This window comes from Empidonax traillii, unplaced genomic scaffold, assembly GCF_003031625.1.
Source record: "Empidonax traillii isolate 1590-97213 ecotype Southwest subspecies unplaced genomic scaffold, ASM303162v1 scaffold696:size366466, whole genome shotgun sequence".
NCBI classification, from domain to species: Eukaryota; Metazoa; Chordata; class Aves; order Passeriformes; family Tyrannidae; genus Empidonax; species Empidonax traillii.
In genome coordinates, this window is record NW_020955889.1 from 193,306 (window position 1) to 207,986 (window position 14,681).

At 36.1% G+C, this 14,681-nt stretch overlaps 1 protein-coding gene across 10 annotated transcripts in view; it reads right to left on the reverse strand.

Annotated features, from left to right (window-relative positions):
* SLC4A10 (solute carrier family 4 member 10) overlaps nt 1-14,681 on the reverse strand; it is a 150,201-nt gene that overhangs the window by 86,998 nt on the left and 48,522 nt on the right. For 8 of the 10 annotated variants that reach the window (XR_003573047.1, XR_003573048.1, XM_027899938.1 and 5 more), the window contains exon 2: nt 8,427-8,508. Coding sequence is in view for 8 of the 10 variants with exons in the window: in XM_027899938.1 (XP_027755739.1) it covers nt 8,427-8,508 (82 nt within the window). In the remaining 2 variants the exon portion in view is untranslated. Of the gene's footprint in view, nt 1-8,426; nt 8,509-11,324; nt 11,515-14,681 lie in introns of all 10 variants that reach the window. The other 2 variants (XM_027899941.1, XM_027899940.1) reach the window with 1 other exon arrangement.

Genomic DNA, 14,681 nt, shown 5'->3' on the forward strand with positions numbered 1-14,681 from the left:
TTCAATTAATTTCCAGGGCTGAAACCCAGACTTTAGTCAAGATTGTTCTTTATTCAGTTAACTGGGAAACGGTGCCAGAACATTTGTGAGTGTGTGTCTGAATGTCACAACTATTTTCACAATCGGCGCACACTGAAAGGAAAACAGGAATCTGGAAACTGAAATGGATTTTACTCTTTCTGTGTGAACCTTCTGAGACCAACAGTCCTACCAAGGCACAGCTTCAATAAAGGTAGGAAGGACTCTCTGTCCTTGTAAGAAGGTTCAGGTAAATAAGAGAAAAAGAAATTGACGGGGGAAAAGCAACAGTTTCCTACAAAAAAGTGATAGAACAAAAAGCAAAAAATCTGAGAGATAAGAAGTTCTGGTTCATTAAAAGAGCACAATTGTGGAGCAAAAAAAAGACTTGCTGGGAACAAAATAAACAGTAATGAATTCTAAATTGTTGACAAAATGACAATGAATGATGGGGAGGGGGGAGGAAATATAAGAGAAATCCAATGATTGAATTACCTTACTTCAAGTAACCTTTTGATGATAGATACTATGAACTAGAGCCCAGAATGTAATGTACACTTTTCATGTACCAGTTGTCCATGCCATTATTAAATAAGAGTTTTCAGCAAGCTCTGTAAATTTCCCAAGACCAGAATGCCAACCACAAGGTTGCCCTGCAGTCTCCAAATCAGAGCAGGACAGATCTCAGTAAAACTGACTATATTTTCCAAAAAAAAGAGCATCTATAATTGGGTGACGTCAATATCCACCAGGATATCCACTGTCCAGGATATCCTTATAGTTTATAACTAATTGTATAAGGGCATTTATTTCATTTATCTATAAGAACTTTTATGTATGTGTTTTATTATTTATTTCATCAGGATGCCGACTAAAAATTACTGAATATTGCTTAAATATTGTAAAATAATTCTGCTCTGCCATACGTTTCCACGGTGCCCAGCTCAATTAGACATAATTTCTCATTCTTTTGGCAAGGCTACGAAGACACTAAAGTATGGGAAATAGTAACAACTGTAAGTTACATCGGGGTACATACCATTGACATTATGTACAATCTAACAACCATTCTCATATAGAATTTAGACGTGAATTAAGAGGTGAGCACAACAGTGTGTTCTTCCTACCAAAGGGGAGAATTTACTGTGTTAAAATTGTGTTTGAAAGAATGGGAGGCACTGGGGCAAAAATATCTGTACTCTTAGCATTCCATTAAAAAGATATTAATTCCACTAAATTAAGGGAAGCATTTACAAATACTTTCTCTCCATCTCCATTTTCCCTTGAAATGTCACATCCACTCAAATAATTGTAACAGGATTTCCAGAAGTACCTAACTCAAGTCATCAAGCACCATCAGTTGTAATGGGCTATGTGTTTTCAGAGTTTTAGAGATCCCACTATGTTTCTTTTTCTTTCCATTTATTTAATGAATAAGATATGTAGCTAGGGTAAGCTTCTGTTTATAAAGACCCAGAATGTCAGGTTCTAAAAACCATTTCTAGATGTTACCTCTGTCATTTTCTAGGGATATGCAGAAAATGCTTGCTATTCTGAGCCTGCCTTTGTAGATGGTTAATTTGCTATTGGGTTCTTAAAATAAATTTAGGTGTAAGGAATGATTTCTGCTTTGGAACACAGCAACCCCAAACAACCCTTCTACTTAGATTTTATTCTGAGAAATGTCTCTGCAAGACATATTCACATTAATAATGTATATTTCAAAACTATCTTTTCTAGGGCAATGAATTCATACCTCCACAAACTGAAGACATTTACAGCACAATACACTTTCTCTTCACAAGTTTAGGGGAGTTACTGATTTTTACATATGGTTATATGTACTTTCATCTGTCTCAAAATTTATTATAATTAACAGGATCTCTTTTAAATATTTTATAATATAATTTGGATTTAATGTAATCCTGTAAAAATTAAAAAGAACGCTTTATAACAATGGTTATTATTTCTTTAATCCTTAGAATACTTTAACTCAAGGAGTGTTTTAATGCTTTGAATGCTTCTCAGAGGTCCTGTTTTTAAAAATTATTTGCTCCTAAATCCTAAGGCTGAAAATATTTATGCATGTGTTTATGTTTAGCTTTCCAAGCAACACATCTGGAATAAAGTAACATTTTAGTTCAGAATGTGTTTTTGCACGAACAAAGTAATAGTCTTTCTATGACAAACACTACTGATGCTAATCTAAGGTTAGCTGAAAAAGCTCAGGAAGACCAGATGAATCCTACGGCTCAAATATCTAAATTAATTCTGATTTTTAAAATAGTAACATAAATTAAATGTAACATAAACCATGGAGAGGAGTAAACTTCTCTCAGCATGGAAATTCTTTCAGGCCTCCATGTTACACCAGGCATGTGGGACTCAAGTGGGTCCTTTAGGAGCTCCTTAGTGAACCAGTCAAGTTGGTAGCTATGGTATAAAAAATGACTCAGTGCCTTTAAGCCTCTCTTACGTATTGCCAGCTAGAGCTGAACCAAATGCAATTTTCCATCCTCTCAAAAAAACAGCAGTTCATGTAGAGTTAAAAAAATTGCCTTCTTCCTTATAGGAGAAAAAGTGATTATGGTGAATTGTGTAGGAGTAGAGAGTACATGACTCATGATTCATTATTGTAGTGCAGCAGGGAGGCAGAGCTGAAGAGAAAGCAGAAAGGAAAAAACAACCCTTCCTAAATCAACAGTTTACATTGCTGTTTGCAGTTATGGTTTGCCTAATACACATTTTTCATCTTTTTGCCACGCTAAAATTTGAACTGAGAAGAAAACCTTCACAATTTTGTTCTAGGGTAAATTACAACAGAAATTATATACAAAAAAAATTAAAACAATATTCCTGGCCCAAGATAGCATTAAGGACATATTGAACATGGAGGATAAGAGCATTTCACCGAATTCATTTAAGTTAAGGATCTTTTAAAGAGCCATAATCAATTACTGCTCTCCCAGCAAATATTGCCTTTTAACAAAAAGATTTTTCCAGGTTGTGGCTGGGCTAAAAAGTCTTACAAGGTCTCAGACCTTGCCAGACAAAAGAAAAAAAGTCAGCAGACATAGAATGTAAAAGGACCTCCTCAGACACACAAGCTCTTTCCACTGATGGAAAGTGAAGCTGTGGTTATTGAAGGGAAGAATTTGACCTATATTTCTAAATTAGCAACAACCAAAAAAAAAAAGAAAAAAGCAAGCTCAGTACTAGTTCAACTGCATGTTAAAAACTGAATATTTCTGTCTTCTGATGCTGCAATTTTGCAGCTTTCACCAATTGTGGCAAATTGGTTTATGTCAGTTTCATCTATCAGGATTTCACAAGGTGAAATATTTTGAAATATTAGTGCCTACAAATATGGAAAACATTTCCTGTCTGTGAAGCTGAGAGCAAAGTCAAACTTCACAAGCACAGTTTATGATCAACAAAAGACTCTGGTGTTCAACCAACACAGTGATACCTGTTTGGTTTCATTATTTCATTATTCTTCATGTGAACTTTCAAATAGATTTTATGAACATAACCTTCAAGGTGAACCACCTTCCACAAACACAGAGCCTCTTGGGAAGGGACAAGAGACCCACACAAAGGGACCAAACCAGGTGACTGCCATGACAAGAGCGCAAGAACAGTCAAGTTCAGGAGAAAAGTGAGATCTCAAGGAATATTGAACTAAACAGGAAAAAGGAAACAAAACTAGATGAGAGGCACTACAGAAAGATGTGTCTTAGGAATCACAAATGGCACAGGCTGGAGTATTTAATACCTGGTAGGCAACAAAATGAAAGAATTCTGTACTAGTAAAGCCAACAGTACAGACACAAACTAAGCTGAATCTCTCTGCAACTCTACTTCCACAGCTTATATTGTACCACTCCAAGCCTAATGCTGCAAGGAGCATGAGATAGGTCAAAGTGAATGTCAGGATGAAGAGGGAACCCAAGGGAAGCAGAGGCAAGGAATCTTGGAGCAGAGGATCTTCACTGACACAGTAACGAATTATTTGCAAAAGGTTCTGATATCCTGGAAGCCAAAGGGAGGGGAGATCTTGGTCCATGTTCCTGTCTGACCAAGCAGAACTCAAATCTCACTTACTTCTGCGTGGGGGCATGGGTGAATCAAGGCTAGCAGGTTAATAAAATTTATGTTCTTTCAGTCCTGTGAGCTGCTAAGTCCTACTGATTTTCAGATAAATACTGTCAGTGACAGACAGGTCTACTATGACGGTATTTCTATAAAAAATATCCGGTCTCTGAGAATAAAAGCCTTAAATATCTGCAGCCGCTCAGATTTTTACTAAGTCATACATGGAGATTAGAGTTCAATCACACTAACTGTATTTAATCAAAATTTCATTAAAATAATTTTCAAATTATTATCACAAGCTAGAACAAATCTAAAAAGAAATAATTACTACTATAATAGCTTTGAAAATGCAATAATTAAATACTCTGGAATTTCACTTTTTTTTGATCAGCAGGACATCTACTATCAGAATTAATCTTCATACATGTTGTTAAATACAAAACATCTCTACTATGTTTCAAAATAATTTTTGGTTTATCAAGTTTAAAGCCTCAGTTTCTGTACCATATTCTGTGTTGTGCTAGTGATGTTTATATTCTAATTTAGCTTGCAGGGTTTTTTTGACTTTCAGTAAGCAATCCATGTAAACTGAATTTTGTCAGAACTGTCAGAATGCATATTCGGATGTACAGTGATTCATCTACTGGATACAGTGATTTACGTGTCCTGAGAGACATGAAAGATGGTAAACTTGATTTCCCATGAGACAAATTTTTCTCACACCACTTAGGCAGATTAAATGTATGAAACATAAAAAGCTTGAGCAAAATCTTGATTGAATTAATGACCATTTTGCAGTTTTCTCCAACAGAGCCACAATTCATCCCTGATTCGTGCTTGGACCTCCATTTAACAATCCCATCTCCAGCCATCTCCTTGTTGAAGCTGCTTCTCAAACTAGGCCACAGTAATACCCACATCAATTCTGAAATCTTGCCACAAAAATCCATGATCTGCAGTTGACCACCTCCATCAAAGACAGCCATGGAACAGTCCTTTTCCCTCTCACCTAATATGGTGGGCATAAGGAAAAGGCCTCAGAGTACATTTAGTGTCAATTCCTTAGCATATCTATATAGTCCAAAAGTCTCAGCATGTGACCTGACAGAATCTGAGCTCTCCAGACACATAAAGAGCAATCCAAATATTTTTTATCTATGAGGTAAAAAGTAGGTATATCCAGTTTGACAAAAAACTGCTTTTACTGAACATACATTGAAGCAATGGCAGACAACCAGAGATAACAATACAGAGTAAACTGAGTGCAACTGTTGATATGCACATCTGTTCATGAAAACTTGCCTACCTGCTCACAGTACAGGTAAAACCTGTCCTTTTGCAATAAAGTACTTTAGTATTCAGAATCAGTGCCCAATTCTCATTTAGGAATTCCACTACTGATAAAAATAAGAGCATATTTATTTCAGCAGGAATTTTTTCTTTATACACATTGAAAGATAACATGCAAAATATGTGATTATAACCAGTGGACATAAGCTTCTTGCTTTGCAATTAGAAATGCTTTCCTGTCCCTCCACTAATGCAACAAACCTATTCAATATTAGTGACTGATCCTGACCTTACGACTCAGGAAAAATTAATTATGTGGAAAAATCATTCATGCTGAAAATTTGAATGCCAAAGCTCTGCAAACAATTTACCACTGAAGCACTACAAAGCTTAAGTAATAAATGAAATTTGCAGTACTTTCTGCAAGTATCATTACTGGCTCTAAGATGAGCACCACACCTCTTCTGTTCCCATAAATTCTGCAGTTCCTGTCTTATCTCCCCAGATTCGTATTATCTGCTCAGGGAAGGAAAAAACTGATCTAGGGAGACTGAGGCAAAATTCTGTTCTTGTGGCTGTTCTTGCAGACAGCATTAATCACCATATCTTCATGCTTTCAGCAGGAAATGTGCTTGCAATATACTTGCAAAATGGCTGCCCAAAATATGCAAATCCAAATATTTCCTGGGCCAAGAAATTGCAGTAATATACATTTAAATCAGCATTTCTAATATTTAAATGTTGATAGTGTAAAATTAAAAAATAGCAAAATACTTACAATTTTAAGATTTAATAAGAAGAAACTGAATAGTGGTTTTCAGATTTAAACAACTTTTAGTTCTTCATATAAATTTCAATTTTTTTAATGTTGCTGACATGCTGCTATTGAAACTTAAACCTTGGCAAAACTAGTCTTTCCTAGAATATTCAGTAACTAGATATTTAAATTTTTAAAACATAAACTAAATTAAATGTCTGTCAAAAAGCTAATTACAATTATACATATTAGATTTATACATGTTAATAGTCTAATTATAGGATTTTTCTAAGCTATGCAATTATCACCTGATTATTTAATTTAATATTTTACAGTTGTTCTGTCATTAGGAAAAAGGTAAGTTTTTCATCAGAACCCAAAACAATGTACAGTGAATAAGGCAGATATTTGTGAGTCACATTCACTGTTTCCAGATGGAGAAGGGCCTAGATGTACTGGAAAACAAATGGACATGCTATTAACAGCAATTGAATATTAAAATTTGCAATCTCTTCCAAACCTTTTATGACAACTGGTATTTTTGAATGTAGTGATTATATATTTAAGGACCCACCAATCTGAATTTAGAGTGAACATGAAATTTATCTGAGAAAACTAACTGCATTATGGATTGATTCCACACTGAAAAACTGTTTTCTTGGAACACATGAAGCAATGTGATTTTGTTTTTAATAGAAGCAGATTCATTGGCTAAGTACAGAATTTTTCAATGTTCTAAACTATTTAAATTGATGTAAAGGTTGTTGGGTTGTCACTGCCATGTTCCACTGTTCATGGGTAACATCCTAGAAGCAGATTTGTGAAATATTATTTTCACTGATATTTCACAGGAGCAATTCTACACAGACAGAATGATGGGGAAAAATAGTTCTTAAATTAGGTTCCACGTAGTCACATGTGGAACACCATAGTAATTCTGACTGCCTTAACACTTGAGTCTACTCATGTGACTGAGCTTAAAGATTTCATTCCCCAGAAAGCTGTCACTTTCTAAAATGCCACCTTACCATCACCAATAAAATGACTCAGAAAAAAGACAGTTTTGTGGGTAGACTCAAGCCACAAAAATCTCTGTGTATCAGTTTCATGGAGAAAGGAAGACAGGGATCCCTCATTCTTTTATTGGATGTGTCTCTAAGGACACCACGTACAATCATTTCACTTTGTTCAAGGATGTGATTAAGGGAGTGAACACCACAGAAGATTAATGTGAGATTCAAAAACATAGGCTTTGTGCCTAAGTCCAAAACTGTCCAACTGACCCCCTGGTAGACATTTAGCCCTGGAGACACCAAAATTCTGAATGCTACCCTGGAAGCATCTTATCTGAGATCTATCCTTGCACATGCTCAGACTTTCCCCAGACTGAGTAGAGAGGTACCTACCACACACATGCTACACTGCATGACATTTTACATCCTTCTGTATGTCTGTCATACAGACATAGCCAGGCACCTTTCAAAATGTAGCTACATTTGCTTTTTGAGGCACTGCTGAAGGAAGCAGCAACAGAATTGCTGTGTAATATGTTGGCATTTCCACGAAGTCATCAATATGGCCATCATGCAGCAGAGAACACAAAATTCATACAGATGGAGAGAAAAGGAAAAAAAAAAAAAAAACGATGATGATGATGAAGTAATCAAGGGTAGGCATTTAGAAAGCTCAGGTTCATGCACAGATGGAGACACCTCTCTTTAGACCTTAAGCAGGTAACTTTTCAGATGTAGCATGTTCAAATACACCACAGATCTTAGCATTTTTTTTTGGCTAGTTCATGTGGATCTGTATGACAAAGACAAGAGCCTCCATGTCCCACTACAAGAAGCCAACAAAATCAGCAAGTTCCGATCTCAGGAAAGGGATATCACATGCGCAACAGAAACTGAGTTTCATCCAATAACTACATGCAAATGTAAAAGCCATTGTAAGTAGTCCTGCTTGCATTTCCATACTTGGAAACTTAAAGGTAAAATGACTTGTCTAAAGTCACACATGTGTATTTACAGGACTTGATTATAGATCACTGAAAACTAGCAAACACCTTCCACCATCATCTGTGTCTGAACAAGACTGTGAGAAGAAAGTAACATTTCTCTTTTCAAAATAAACTATGAGACTGATTAAGAGATTACTCTCATCTCTTTGCATTCCTGCTCAAATCAATTAATGTACACATTCAAATCCCATTTCAGTACTTTTGGAAGGAAGAGATAGTGTAAAGCACAGAAAAATCATCTCTCACCTTCTAGATCTTCCTTTTCAAAATGTGTTTTGAGAATGGAGCGAGTTCCACCCCTATCCACAATAGCTTCTTCATCATTTCTCTGCAAAATAGAAAAAAGGACAGGTAAGCTGCTTCTAATTTGGAAATTACTGGCAAGATTGTACAGTACTATAAAACAAAGATGCTTTTAATATTTAATTGTTGACTATTCCAACTAAGGAATTAAAAAGTTTTTAAGAATTTAATTTTCCTTATTAAAATCTATTTATTATGCATCAGTTTTTACTGAGGCATGATTACAGCTAACTTTGACATGAAGAACTTCTGTTAAAACCTGCAAGATGATGAGTAAGCATGGGTTACTGGGAACTAAAAAAAACCATGAGTCAGTAGGACAATGAAAGAGATGAAAGAAGACATGTCTGATCTAGGCAGCTTTATTCTTGTACTCCTGAAGAACGGGGTTGCACATATATTTTTGTCTTTAGACCAGGACTCTGAGCTACGTCCAGAGTTTTTAAATTATAGCACTAACACTCCTTTTACTTTGGCAAAGCTAGAGAATAATACTCAGTGAAAATATGGTAAAAAATACAACTAACACCATGAAAACAACTGGCTCCACTTACTGGTGAATTGCAAAGCCCTTGTTTTTCTTTAAAAACACTAAGCTGAATTTAGTATAAAAGTAAGGTAGCACACACTATTAGCAAAAAACATAAAGGCTGTTCTTCCTCAGGAACATCTATTTCACGTTTAATTTTATCCCATAGTCATACATGCATTTTAACTGTATCCTCTACTTTAAAGGCACTTATGTGACCAATTAGTGTATTGTGCTCTGTCTAGAAAAGCTACAAAAATTGGTGATTTTGTCACTTCTGACATGAAGAAAAAAAAAAAAAAGGCAACACGTTTCCCTAAATAGAGAAATCTTTTGGGAGTTCAGCAACAAAACACTAGATACTGTACTAAAGTATTTGCTTCACTGTGAGTTGGACATCACCACTTGTGAAAAAATCTAGCTGCTAAATACAGCCTGTATTTCACATCATGATTTAGAGTGGTTTCCATTAAATTATTATGAAGAAAAAAAGGATGAATTATACAATTCAACAAAATACAAGTATCAATTAACATATCATGAACACATACTTATTTGTCATTAGTGAAGGGTTTTAGTAAGTGATATTAGAACTAGAACAGCTTAATTTCAATATATAGAATTGGTATCTTAATGGAAGCATGAAGCAAGGGGATTTGAATACCAGTGCTTGTGATAAATATATATCTATATAGAGAATGCAATAGAATATAACAAGAAATTAAACACTTTGAGCACCTCTCCTTGAAGAGCAGATGCCCCAGGCAAAACAATTCACATCTACAGCTGGATATGGTACATTCTGGATGTGAGTTTTTGTTTCAGGCTCCTCTCTTTTTTAAAAAACAGCTGTCATGCTGTCGCTATCTTACACAGAAAAATCCTATGAATGTGTCAGCATCAAGCATCTGGGCTGTTAAAAAAAGAAAGACCAAGCGTTGCAATGTCTTTATTAGAGCTTTCCACAGACAATAGTATGCAACTAAAATGTGACAATAAGAGAAGCCCTTCTATTGAAACAGTTTTGTCTTTTAATAATTTGTAGTTAGTGAATAACCTATTAAGATGTACCACAGCAGTGCAACTTTGCAACAGCCATTTGATCATCTTAGTAAAATGAATTTTAAAGCAGTTAGACATAACTGGGCATGCTTGTCATGCTGGCACAATGCCATGCAGCTGGGTAAATGATTAGGCAGGATGTCAAAGGCCAAGTATTACAGCCATATCAGAATTAGTGCTATTCTAGCATAAGACATTGGCATCAGTATTTTACTGATGCTTAAAAGGACTTACGGAAGCAATATTAGGGGAAATTTACAATAGGGGAAATACTTAATTGCTGGACAGCTTAAAGCCTTTACAGATTATCTAAGAAAACTAAATACAAATTAATTCATTAATATTTATCAAAATATGCTCATACACTTTGACTTCTCCTTTCCCATGTGTTCAATTTTCAGCTTCTGGCAATCTTTCTCTCCCCTGCCTCCTTTTCCTGTAATGTCACAGCAAGTCTCAGCCTTGTCTCATTCTCAGAAGTGGGTTTATTCCATTAATATTACAAGGAAAAACAGCTTAATTGGGACTATCGTGTTGTTGCCAATTCACTTGTCAAACTCTGAGCAAAGTCCAATTAAACAGGCCTTGCACTGAACACACTGACTTCCCAGGGAGCACTATCAAAGCCACCTTGCATCTACCAGTACAAGAGTTACACTGCATTTACTCCAGAGGCAATTTCTGTGATTCCTGTATTGTCTCCTTGGAGGAGGGGGAGAGGTGAGGGAAAGGTTAACTTGCAGTTTAGTGCAATTAGGTCTTAACCTCATTGGAAGATAAGCACTATCGCAATACCAGTGAAAACAGCAGCAGATTCGCTCTACTTTCCCCTGATGATTAGAGACTGGAAACTTAATTTCAGTTGGTAATGCTTTGCTTTTTATCAGAATGTCAGGTAAAATATGAACTTATTATTTTTAGGTGCTGCAATAAATGAGAGTTTGACACTGAAAGTATAGGCAAGACTAACCATAAAACAGTCATGGAAGATAGAATTCATGCCAACCAGACTCCATACTAACATCCTCAAAACCATTAATCCACTGCAGTTTTGCCCATCAGTTTCAGCAGGATCAGAATATGGCATGAAAACTAAATGCTTCAATTCTACCACTTCTTCCTTTCACCCCATTTGAAGATGATGAAGGTAAGAAGTTTTACACAGGACACAAATCTGTAAGGACTAGAGTATTCAAACCATACTGTGTCATATTGCAGCAGTCTGCAAACAAATGTGTGGACACACTGACCAGGTACAAGTCCTTGGAACTGTCCATTATTGCAATGAGTTGCTTGCTGAGTCCAGTGAACACTGTGGTCTACTGCTTAAAGCATGGGAGAGGGATCCAGGAAGTCCCCGAGCGCTAATCCTGGATCTGCCACTGACTTGCTGTGTGGCCTTGGGAAAGTCACTTAATCTCTGTGCCTCAGCTTCCCCATCTGTAAAATAGGGATAATAATACTTACTCATCTACCTTCCTCACCGGGCTGTTCTGTGCCATAATTAATATTCACACAGCATTTCAGAACTGTAAAGCACCACAGAAGTGCCAAGTCATCTGATTTAAGAAAGTTTACCCATGTAAAGAAATAATGATGGGAAACAATAAATTCATAAAAAACATTTAGGCATAAATTTACTTTTTCTTACATGAAACAAATATATATTAATACCTTCTAATCATTTTGCATTGCACATCTTTGACAAAGTTTACATTGAGAATAAATATACTGGGCTCATTTTCTGTTGGCCTAATTCAAGAGCAGTGCCACAGGAGCCACTGGAATTACATTTCAGTGAAGCTATAATCACAGTGCAATAAACTTGTCATAAACAATCTAACATTTTACCCTCCTTTTCATTATATTTGTTAATATTTTACGGTTCTATATAGTCATCACACAATACTTATATTTAAAATTTAGGCACAAAATTATTTCCCTAAAGCAATAAAATACCAGCAAACACACAGTAGAAGAAATAATGCGTCTGGGATAAAAGGGCAAGAAAAAGCCAGGGCTTTTACATGGAAATCACAAGCTCCTTAGAGATCAGGGCTCAGCAAGTCTACTCTGTTCATGATTTCACTTCTTGCATTTTCCAAATGAATGCTGAAATGAGGTTCACCATGAAGCAGCATCAGCTGCACATATTTCACAGGAAAAATCTATTTTAATGAAAGACACTTATAAATACAGTTCTATTTTTGTCTCTTCATACTAGAAGTTTAAACACAGTGGTGAGTACAGAAAAGCAGACAGTAGAATCATCTTCTGCATCCTTCACAGTGCAATCCCATATTTAAATATTTCAGCACTTCACACTGAAACACATATTTGAAGCTGAACAAAATAAAAAGAAATAAACCACCTTCCAAAACATTTGGCTTCTACTTCTTACTAAGCTGTCCTAAAGGAAGAAGGTCACCCTGAGTCCTGGGGTATGAATTTCCAACCCTTAGATCAACAACCTGCTTATCAGAGTATAAAGCGAGGCTATAGCTATTGCCAGGAATTTTAAGTGTATTGGTTAGAAGGAATAAAAAGGCCCACAGCTTAGAAACCAAAAACAAATGCCTTAAGTGCCCTTTACACCAACGTATTGCTAAAGCTCACTACCCAAGATATTCCAAACTATATAAATAACCTCCTGGAAAGCTTCTCCAAGTGACCCTCTTTAGCTATGATACAGCTGTAACTACAAGTCAACATGTTGCAGAGAGGTTGATCCTTAACCTGCCACCTGCCAGAACTGTGCACTGCCCTTCCACATCTCAGATCTCTTATAAACTATCTGTGCTTTCATCACACTGGAGATGGAAAGAGTGGAAAGAAAAAGGAAATTAATTGCTTCCAAAGGTGGATCTGTACAAAGGCACGACACACATTTTTAAATATGTATGTGCTAACATAGACACATACACTTGTAGAACTTCAGTACATTTCCAGATGATGGAATTAGGACATATTCCTCACGCTCTGGATGACAAGAAGGTAGATTAAAGTCCAGGTGACAATACATAAATTTGAAGTTATCTGTGCAGTTTTTATACGTATTTACTAAGAAAGGAAAATCAATACTTTATCTTAAAAGACACTGTTCCATATATAAAAAAAGCTACCTGAATACTGGACAAACATTTACAGAAGATCATCTGTGCTGATCACAGCAGTAAATGAAATAATAATATAACAATAAATATACATTAGGAAACAGGAAATTGTTAGGACAACAGGAAATTTTTAAATAGTTGCAATGAGTATGTCTCGCTATCTTTCCCTTGGCAGGTACTCTGCTCCACTAGAATGATATCTTTTGATATGTATTTTGAATAGACAAGACAATATGGATAACACAGAAATTTTCATTTTACATGGAAAATTACAGATTATTTATTTTCTTGATCCTTCTTTTTATCTAATTTTCTTCATACTTGGTTTATTACTGTCCTGTATATGTTCAGTGTTATCAATAAACTGGATGACAGCTTTTCCTTTGAAATACAATGCAAAAACCAGCTACAAAGAGTATTAATATTCCAGAAAATTTTTTCACAGATTTTAAGCCTTTAAATAAAACCCTTTCCCTTTTTAATTACATTCTTAATATACCCACAGCATAAATCATAACATAACCAAAAAGAATCATTTTTCACCATCTTCCTTTCTGTAAAATATATAATAGAGCAGAAGCCATTTTGATTTTTTATGCACTAGAAATTATGCATGACACACCTGCTGACTCATACGGCAAATAATCATGGCATTAATTACTTCTCCGTATAAGCCACTTATTGATGATTAGACAACCTACATAATTCTCAAATGCCATCTGGAACTCAGGAATGGCTGTCAGCATAAAACATTAAATAGTGCCTTCCTATAAACAATAGAAAGCTTTAATATTGTGCTGATCTTGGATGGGGTAGAGTTAACTTTGTTTACAGTGTCTGGTATGGGGCTGCGTTTTGGATTTGGGCTGAACACAGGATTGATAATATAGAGATGTCTCTGTTATTGCTGAGCTTACACAGAGCCAAGGCCTTTTCTGCCGTTTGTACTGCCACGCTGGCAAGGAAATCAGGGGTGCATGGGAGGCGACCCCAACTATCCACGGGGATATTGCAGACCATCTGACATCATGCTCAGTATACAAAGCTGGGGGAAAGGAGGAAGGGGGGGATGTTCGGAGTGACGGCATTTTTGTCTTCCCCAGTAACTGCTACCCGTGATGGGGCCCTCCTCTCCTGGAGATGGCTGAACAGCTGCCTGCCCGTGGGAAACACTGAATTAATTCCTTGTTTTACTTTGCTTGTATGCACGGCTTTTGCTTTCCCTATTAAACTGTCTCCATCCCAACCCACGAGCTTTAAAGCTTTTACCCTTCTGACTCTCTCCACAGTGCCACTGGTGGGGGAATGAGCAAGTGGCTGCATGGGGCTTGGTTGCTGACTGCAGTAAAACCACAACAAATGTATAGTCTAGTTATTTTATATTGCCAATAATTACATATACTTAAAAGATGGAAATCTAATATATTCATTTCAGTTAACATGTGTTATCTAAAAGTTAGTGGTGAAAACCTTGGGTATTCACCTTTCAAATGG